General features: G+C 38.4%; 1 protein-coding gene across 1 annotated transcript; it reads left to right on the forward strand.

Annotated features, from left to right (window-relative positions):
* Positions 1 to 248: 248 nt before the first annotated feature.
* On the forward strand, positions 249 to 5923 carry LOC122564297. The gene is made up of 2 exons (XM_043718970.1): positions 249 to 314; positions 3489 to 5923. Exons 1-2 carry the CDS (start codon positions 274 to 276, stop codon positions 5188 to 5190), a joined length of 1743 nt encoding a protein of 580 aa, XP_043574905.1. The 5' UTR covers positions 249 to 273; the 3' UTR covers positions 5191 to 5923.
* Positions 5924 to 8959: the final 3036 nt, after the last annotated feature.

Consider the following 8959-nt stretch of genomic DNA (forward strand, 5'->3'; position numbering starts at 1 on the left):
TATTTAAACAGGGATAAAACAATAACTGTGGATGTCGGAAATCTGAAACAAAAACAGAAATTCTGCAGATGATTGCACAAATTGAAGGAGTACTCTCTATCCTCCAACTCTTTCACCTTCAGCTCTAGCCTGGAGAGAGGCGGAGCTCTGCTATTCCCTATTCCTCTCACCACACGCACCAACTCCCCCCCCAACCCGGAGCAGGTGGGTGGGACGGACAACGAAGGGGAGATGTTGAGTGCGCAAGAGAAGCGGAACCAAAACCAGGAGGGGATGGAGGTGGAAGAAGGCGAGATTGCAACCCTTGCCGAAGGGTAAGAATTGTCAGAAAAGAGAGGAAAAGGGATCCCAGTGTGTCCAAGAGAATGATAAAAGAGGGAGGATTCCAAACTTTAGCCCTGAAAGCAACTTGAAGTTATGACTCATGTTGGGGATGAGTGATGTGCTCAAAATTGGGGAGAGAAAATAATTGTAGGTTTTCGGGAGATGGAAGCTCACTTTTCACTTAGTAAACAAAAGGAACGATAATGAGAATTCGGATCCAATTGGTTGCAACTAATGATCTCCGAAAGGGGAGCTGGCTGGATTAGAAATTCAGGTTTTTCTTTAATTTGCTAGAATTTTCACCGCTGACAACGCTACAAAGGTTGTTTTTATTATTGTCCCCTTCCGATGGAAACGAGGTGTTTTCTGGCAAACGTTCTTGTAGTTTTTGAACAGAAAGAGGGAAAGGCAGGAGGAAAGAAATTGTGGTCAGAAGTTACAAAAAGTAGCGCCCAAATTCCCCACCAAGGCATCGGGCTCTCTCCTCACAACAGGGCGTTGGTTGGGTCTAGGAATTACTTGGCTGACTGGTGTGCAGAGACAAGAAATATTTCATCGAGAAGAAATTGAGCAGCACAGCCGGTACACAGTTTGATCATTGAAGCATGAGTCAGTGTAATGACTAAAAAGGGAGCAAAGGAGCAAGTCGTTTTTTTCATTCATTCATGGGATGTGGGCGTCACTGGTTGGGGCAGCGTTTATTGCCCATCCCTAATTGCCCAGAGGGCAGTTAAGAGTTACCCACATTGCTTTCTGTCTGGAGTCACATGTAGGCCAGATTAGCAGATTTCCTTTCCTAAAGGGCATTAGTGAACCAGATGAGATTTTTCTGGCAATTGGCAACCGATTCATGTTCATCATTAAACTCTTAATCATAGGGTCACTACAATGCAGAAAGAGCCCTCCAAATGGCACCTCATTCAAATCCAGCCTCATACCCAATCCCCATAAACTCCTCATTTACCATCACTAGCCCACTTAACCTGCATGTCCCTGGACACTAAGGGCAATTTAGCATGGCCAATCCACCTAACCTACACAGCTTTGGACTGTGGGAGGAAACTGGAGCACCCGGAGGGGACATGGGGAGAACGTACAAACTCCATAAAGACAGTCATCCGAGGGTGGAATCGAACCCAGGTCTCTGACATTGTGAGGTAGCAGTGCTAGCAACTGTGCCATTCCATTCTGAATGACCAGATTTATGTAAATAGTTAAGGAGATCTATCTTATTTGGATTTTCACAAAGGGTTGGTAATGAAAAGAAATACATAGACAAACTGGGAACACAGGGGTTGGATAATGTATTCTGTGCCATCCCCTATCCCGTGAGTCCCGATAGATGTTTGCATTTAAAAAACACCAAAATACTGTGAATGCTGGAAATCCGAAACAAGTATAGTGAATTGTGGAGAAACTGAGCAGGTCTGGCAGCATCTGTGGAGAGAGAAACAGATCTGAAGTTTCAAACTGGTATGACTCTTCAGAACCTTCAGATTTTTGCATTTGTTTTGCAGAACAAACTAACCTTGATGAAGCCTACGGCAAGTGTTAGTAGAAGATACATCATATTAAACCAATGTGCTCATGAAAACACTTCAACTAGAACTGCCTACTCTAATCCTACTTACCCTTGTTTTTTGAGGAGAGAGAAAAACAGGGTTAATGTTTCAAGTCAGATATGACTCTTCTTCAGAATTGTAGTTCAGGGACTTGGGGTCCAGGATTTTGAAACGAGACAACTTAAAATTAGGTTTGGAATTAGCAAGAGATAAAACACCACATTTGTACTAAAAAAGAAGTGATGGCACTAGAAATTGCTGAGGCTTTCCTGCAAATGGAAGAGGTGTCCCTCATGAACATGTAAGAGTTCCCAAAAGCCAGGCTAATTGAACTAACAAGTGAATCTGAAGAAGCATTGCCTACCAGAGCTGGGAGGGCAGAACGTTTTGAGCTACTAGAACAGCACTCGGAAGTATAAGAAGGAACTTAACTTCTGAAGGAAAAACATTAAGATATATCTCTCTTTCCCTCCTGCTGTCCAGCTCCAGCTTGTTGTTCTCACCCGTCTCTTTCTATAAATTACTTTCTCCATACCCCTGCTGAAGGAAGGAAAGCCTTTCCAGGTATTCCAAGGGTAAGTTGTCAACCAGTAACTGGAAGACTGAACTTCAGTACAGACAAACTTGTGTACCTAGCAAAAAATTGAAGAAGTGTCGAAGGAAACTGGAAAGACATCAAACTAAAACCATTCGAGTCCTGAATTCAAGATTGTTACTATCCAGCCATGTTATCCCTGTTTTTATCTTCACCTCCAAGCATGCCTGAATGTGTGTCTGGCGGTAGGGTCATGGAATTTTAAGTTAGTAATTCATGTTTTTTCATCATCAGTTAAAGACCATTTGTTCAATATAAATAGTTTTCTTCTGATTATGTATACAAACATTATGGCATATATTATGTTGAGCTGAATTTAATAGGCAGATAAGTTGGATAATTAAACTAAATATTTTCGTACTTGTGCTAACGCCAGGTGTAGCTGGGCTTGATTTCCAGCTACAACCACTCCCTTTGGCTTTTTTCCTGTGACACATGTGACCTCTAATCTCCCTCACCCTCTTAACCTTTTCAATCCTTCCTTTCTCTCCCACTTGCCTCTTCCCTGCTGTTTTTACAGTACCAAACACATCACTTTACCACCTATTCCAAAGTGTCATACTGGGATTGAAACATTAACTCTGTTTCTGTCTTCACAGATGTTGCCAGGCCTTCTTCAGCATTTTCTGTTTTTATTTCAGATTTCCAGTGTCTGCAATATTTTTTGCTTTTGTTAATATTCTCAAAACCCATTTTACGTAGGCTTTGACATCTTAGAGCAATTGAAGTTTCATGCTATCAATCTCCCTTTAAATCCAGTGCCCAGAAGTAAAAGAATGTTGCACAATCCACTTTATATCCTAGTTTCTCTCTGCAATTTACATTAACTTGGTTTGTGTGTGATCACACAGAACTCTAAATGGTTGGATAGTGTCACCACTTTGTATTAAACATATCGTATTACATGCGAGCTGTCAGGTAAGGAAGTTGTATTCTGAATAGGTCTAATTAATAGCTTTCTAAGATATGATAAGAAGTATAACTGTTTAAATTTTATTTTGTTGCAGTCCTTCTGATTCTACTCGAGATTTCCAAAAGGTGCAAGGTGAAATGGAAGCAGAATTGAATAGTACAAAATCTGGGCAGGCAGTTATTGGTCATGCTTCAGTTGAGGCAACTGTTACTTTAAAATCCACACCAAGTCACAAAACTGCAGTGATGGACCTCCAGAAGAAAGAGGAATATCACAAGAAGAGCAGGGAGTTCAGCATCACCAGAAAATCCCCAGCCTCTATTGCAAGTTCTAAGAAAGCCATAAAGAGCTCTGATGGAGCCAAGACCCATCCGTCAAGCAGTCAAAGCCCTGCAGGATCCAGTCCAATGGAATTGCAACCTTCAACCTTAGGAAAATCTCTTCAGCCAATGGGGAGTTTATCTTCTATGACAGTACCTATGCGTTTGGATGCTCTTGCCTATTTGTTAAATCAAGCTGTTATGAACTCACATAATGTAATACCTCCTGTGCCAAGTTTTGCCAACCAATGCAGTTTGGCTGCATGTAGGAACACAATCCCCCTGACCTACTGCCCTTGTCATAGAGGAACTCCTAATGTAGTTGACTGTCCTTCGGTACCTATATACTTGACCCAACAACATACCTCTACTAATGCAATTTATCCCAATCAAGGATTTGTCAATCTAGGATACCAGCCTGGTCCAATTAACTCAGTGCCAAGTCAGAATTGTAGCAATGTCGGTCAGCATGTTGCTAATAGAGAAATGGATGTTCACACAAACAGAAGATGGGAACAGATTAATTCTTCACTGTCTTCAACAAGTATAAAGAAATGGGATGATTCCAAAGCAATGCAAAACTTTGATGAAGCTTCTTACAATGAACGATGTAATAGTGATTTTAATCAGGCAAGAAGTTCTTTCAAGGGAAGTTATTTTGGAAGTACTTCACTTCCAGGAACCTCTGGGAATTGGAAACGTGGTCAGAATGATAATCGTGAATGGCAAGACAGGGGCTTTGGTAGGTCTGTAAGAAAGTATAATGATTCAGGTAGCAGTTATAGGGTGAGAGGTGCAGGTGATCATTATAAAAGGGAACACAGGGAAAGATCATTTGGGTCAGACTTTAGAGTCAGAAAGAGAAATGAAGACGATAACTCTTGGTCATTGAATCAGGATTCATATTCAACTCCCAAACAGATGCGTTTGTCAGAGAATGCTGAACCCAGCTGGCAGCATAGAAGAGGACAAACTGGCTGGGCACAGGAGGAAAACAAACATTTTGGAGAGAATTGTAGGTCCAAAACAATTGACACTACAGTTAAAGAGAAGGCATTAATATTTTCTGGAAAAAGAATTTCGTCCGGAGAAGATTGGGATGCAGAATATGACACTGAAGAAACAAAATCAGGTGGCATTAAAGAAACATCGTTCATTCCACAGCATGTTAAAAACAAGAAAACTGTAACAGATGATGGTTGGAAGACTGACTGTCTTGAGAAAGGGCATTCAAAGCAAGAGGGCCCATTGCAGCTTCAGGAAACTGAAGAGGATATTATAGATGTGGGAAGAGAGGACTTTGATGCTGGCAAGAAATGTCATCCCTTACTGGGCTCTGTTACTTGTGTCCAGAGCAATACATCATCTGATGTAGAAAACATATTTAAAATTATGGAGAAAGATGTTGCATGTGACACCAGAGTGAATGTGACTGAACAGGAAGTAAACACTGTTGAATTACATGCTACCTCTTGAGGAGTTGACTCACATGTCTGTGAACATGTTGAATAATAAATACCCACAATGGAAACAATTGAAGCAGACAACCATAGACCAACTGCAGAAACATTTGAGAAGTCAGCGAATGATACATTGAAGATTGCCAAGGAACATTAATATATTAAGAGCACAAACAAAGGACATGATGAAGACAGTCCTATAATGCAGAATGCTGCTGATCCCGCAACTTTGAACCTGCCTTCCAAGAAACATGAATCTGTTTCTTGAGATGGTGAAACTTAGTGGTTGAGCTAAAAGAACATGAAAATATGGTTGAGTCCTTTAGTGTGGCAAAGAATAAAAATCTAACCAGGTAAAGGATTGATAACTTAATTTCTTGAAGATTTAAATAAGCAAAACCTGGAATAAACATGGACAGAATTTCTTTTTGTTTTATTTAATTTGTGGAATCTTAAGTGATAGCATTTGTCTTGTGTTTAATCGCATGAGCATTTAATAAACGAGGAAATTTATCTTTAATGTAAGATAAGAAAACCATCATAAAATGAAACAGATGTTCGGAATTTTCTTCTGGCTTCTCATGCTGCACAGCGTAGAATTGGCAGAAATATAGTAGGCATCCCATTTCTGTATGTATGCATTTTTTTAACTCAACTGTAGACAATGTTAAGGCACAGGAATGCAAGTATGCTCTAAGCCAAAACATGAGATAGTGTCTGATTCTTGTGTTGTCTGTAAGTCAGAATTATCAACTTGGGCATTGACATTTGCCCAAGCCCCTGTAAGTTTGATAGGATCAGAACTACAGTGTTACATTTAGCATTCATTCTGCTTTAGATGATGTACATAGATGCATCTTTTCAGAATAGAGATTCTGTGTTATACCGTTTCAGCTATTATTTTGACTAAACTAGTATTGTTTATTTTATATGCAGTACACTAAATATTCAAAAAAGACTAATAATTTGATTGTATAAGGCTACATTTTTACACAGCAATACTTTGGTTAGAAAAACATAATTTGTAAAATTTGCTGTATCTGTGACATTTTAATTGCCATTTGAAATAGCTGCTGCTATTACTGATATGCCTTTTAAGGTTACTCCAACAGTCACAATTAACGCACTTTTATATGTTTATTGACTTATTTTGTGGAATGTTTCCACTCAAATGGTAAATACTGATGACATAATTATGGGGATACACATAAATAAAAAATATTATGTAAGCAAATTGGACCAAGTAACTCAAGTAAAAGTCACTAACCTGTGTCAAGTGTACATGGCAATTTAGGAACACTTGCTTTCATAAGTTCCTACCAGCTCGTTTATTTTAAAATACATTCAATGCTCATTATTTTCAACAATAATTGAAAGGACTGCAATCATATTTGTGACATTTTTTCAGAAAGTTGACATTAACACCTATTTAAGCAGACTAAAACATGAGAAGATAATTGTTCGTATTTTTATGTGTTTAATTTCCCACAATATTTTGAGACTCAATAACTTTACAAATACTAAATTAGCTGTGTGGGCATTTTTGGAAATTAGCCTGAACAGTAATTACAGAACTGAGGTTGGTTCCAAATGTATAGGTTTCAGATAACAATTTTGGAGCTTGAAAACCTTAATTTACCTGCTTGAGAATGATGACAGACTAATTTTCCAAATATTTAGTTGTATACATTATTAGGGCAAAAGTTTTTATAAATGGAGTGGAAACCATAGCCATAAGAGGTTTTGTGTAGAACTCTTAAAATAAGCATAATAGTGATAACCTACTGTTTTTTGCTTGCTTTATCGTATTTCTGCTGTCAAAAAAGTGTTGGAATAAGCTAGCTGACTGTAAAAAGCATTTCATTTTGCACTTAGGAACCAGCAAACAAAGTGCTCTACTCAAATCCAACAGGAGTAAGTCAGAAGGAGATTCTGTTCCATAATATGGTTTTATACTTGTCAATGGCGACTTGAAATCAGTGCTACTTGCACTATTCTATTTTTGAACAAATCTGTTAAAGGAAACATTCCCCATCAAAAGCTTCTTGACATATTCTGGGAAGGCGAAAAGTAATTATTAATGGAACAAATGTACATCCATTAACACCAGGTCTAAGTAAAATGAGAATAATAATCAGATTTGCAGTACCGAACCACTGGCTTTAAGTTACGTTTTGCGAGTGCACATTTGGAGCAAAACCATGTTGTCTTTCCAGCTGCGATTTAATCATTGAATTTTTTAAATACCAATGCCAGAGGCAGAATTTGTAAGCTCTGGTTTGAGTGGAAGCTTCATTTAACTGTTCTACATTTATGGGAAGATGTTTCGGTTGTGAACTCCCTGTTTTGCTGTATTTGTTTACTTTTCTGTTGGCTAAATGAGTCAGAAAATTTGGATTGCTATCCATATGTTACAAAGCTTTTTTTGATCGTGAGGTTCTAGTCTCTGAAAAGTTTTCCTTCACTTTTTAAAGATGTAAGAATAATGTTTAAATTGGTGAGTTTTGAAGTTGAAAATTGACTGTAAGCATGACATTTTGAAAGGAATAATCAAGAAGAGGTTTTGAGTTACATTTTGTTAGTGCAGATTATGAAAGAAATTATATCTTTGCTTCAGAAATGCAACTTTTAACAGAAAAGAGCAAGAATCAGAAGAGAAAGCATGATGATGATGTAATGTCATCAAACAGCTTATGCAGCCTTTACATTTCTGCTGTCAAAAAGCTGTGCTGATGTAAGTTCCTCCTTCCCTTTCAAATGGTTCCCACAGAAAAGCCACCCACAATTTCAGTACTTACAACTACATGAAGATGGAAGTTATGAGCCAAATTTTATAGTATGTTGCCCAATCAACAATTCCAGTCAAGTGTATTGTGATTCCTACCATTATTAATCCTAGAGAATAGACAAAGTTTTTATCTGGATTTCTGCATGTGTTACCATTTTGGTTACTGCATGATTGGCAGTGTTTTCAGCACCTGCCATCAGTATTGTAACATTCCCAGTGGCTTTTACAATTGTTTATTTGCATTTTTAAAACTTTAATTCAGCATTAAAGCTTCAGTATTCCACAAATGAACAGTAACTGGCTTTGTTGTAGTGATATGTTGCGTTAAACTGTTTTTGATAAGTATAACCATTTTATTTTTCTCAAACAATAAATAATTTCAATGGAAAAGGTTGTCTTAATGGTTTTCTCTAAACATTGGTTAAAGTACATTAGAAAGTTACCCTGTTTTGGTATGAACAGCATTCTCAAGTCTCTTAGAAGTTATGAAGAGTTTAAAGACCTTGTTAAATGCATCATGCACTTGAAATAGCTTAATTGTTCTCACCACTGCCTGGAAGAATTAGCCTGTAGAATGAGTTTACCAACAAAAGAATTCTGTTCCATAATGGCCTAGAGCTCTAAAATAGACAGAGGGACATTTGAGATTTATGGATCAGTCAATTTAGAAAATGAATTAAATGCAAAGCAAAATAAAATCTAAAGGCGAAAGAAGAGAAAATATGAGGTGTCCCAGTGAGAACAGCTTGTGGAGCAGAGTCCGGCACGAAGGTGCAGCTTGGGATGAAACTTTGGCAAAAACTGCATTTCTTAATAACTGTTTTGCAAAACAGCATTCCACACACAGGTGAATGGTGGCTGGAGCAGGGAGGGGGTTTGTGGGTGGACATTGGGGGAGGGAGGGGCATGCATAAGGACAGTTAGGGTTGACAGGACAGGTTCGGGAAGGGAGGGTAGATGTGGAAGAGAAAGATGAGGTTTAGGACGAGGGGATGAA

The sequence above is a fragment of the Chiloscyllium plagiosum genome, chromosome 29 (genome assembly GCF_004010195.1).
Source record: "Chiloscyllium plagiosum isolate BGI_BamShark_2017 chromosome 29, ASM401019v2, whole genome shotgun sequence".
NCBI classification, from domain to species: domain Eukaryota; kingdom Metazoa; phylum Chordata; class Chondrichthyes; order Orectolobiformes; family Hemiscylliidae; genus Chiloscyllium; species Chiloscyllium plagiosum.

What these genes read in the sequence shown, in the direction of transcription:
- LOC122564297 (XM_043718970.1), top strand. Translation starts at nt 274, where the DNA reads ATGGAGGTGGAAGAAGGCGAGATTGCAACCCTTGCCGAAGG. An exon ending in ATTGCAACCCTTGCCGAAGG is followed by an intron (nt 315 to 3,488) that starts GTAAGAATTGTC and finishes ATTTTGTTGCAG; the next exon opens with TCCTTCTGATTCTACTCGAG.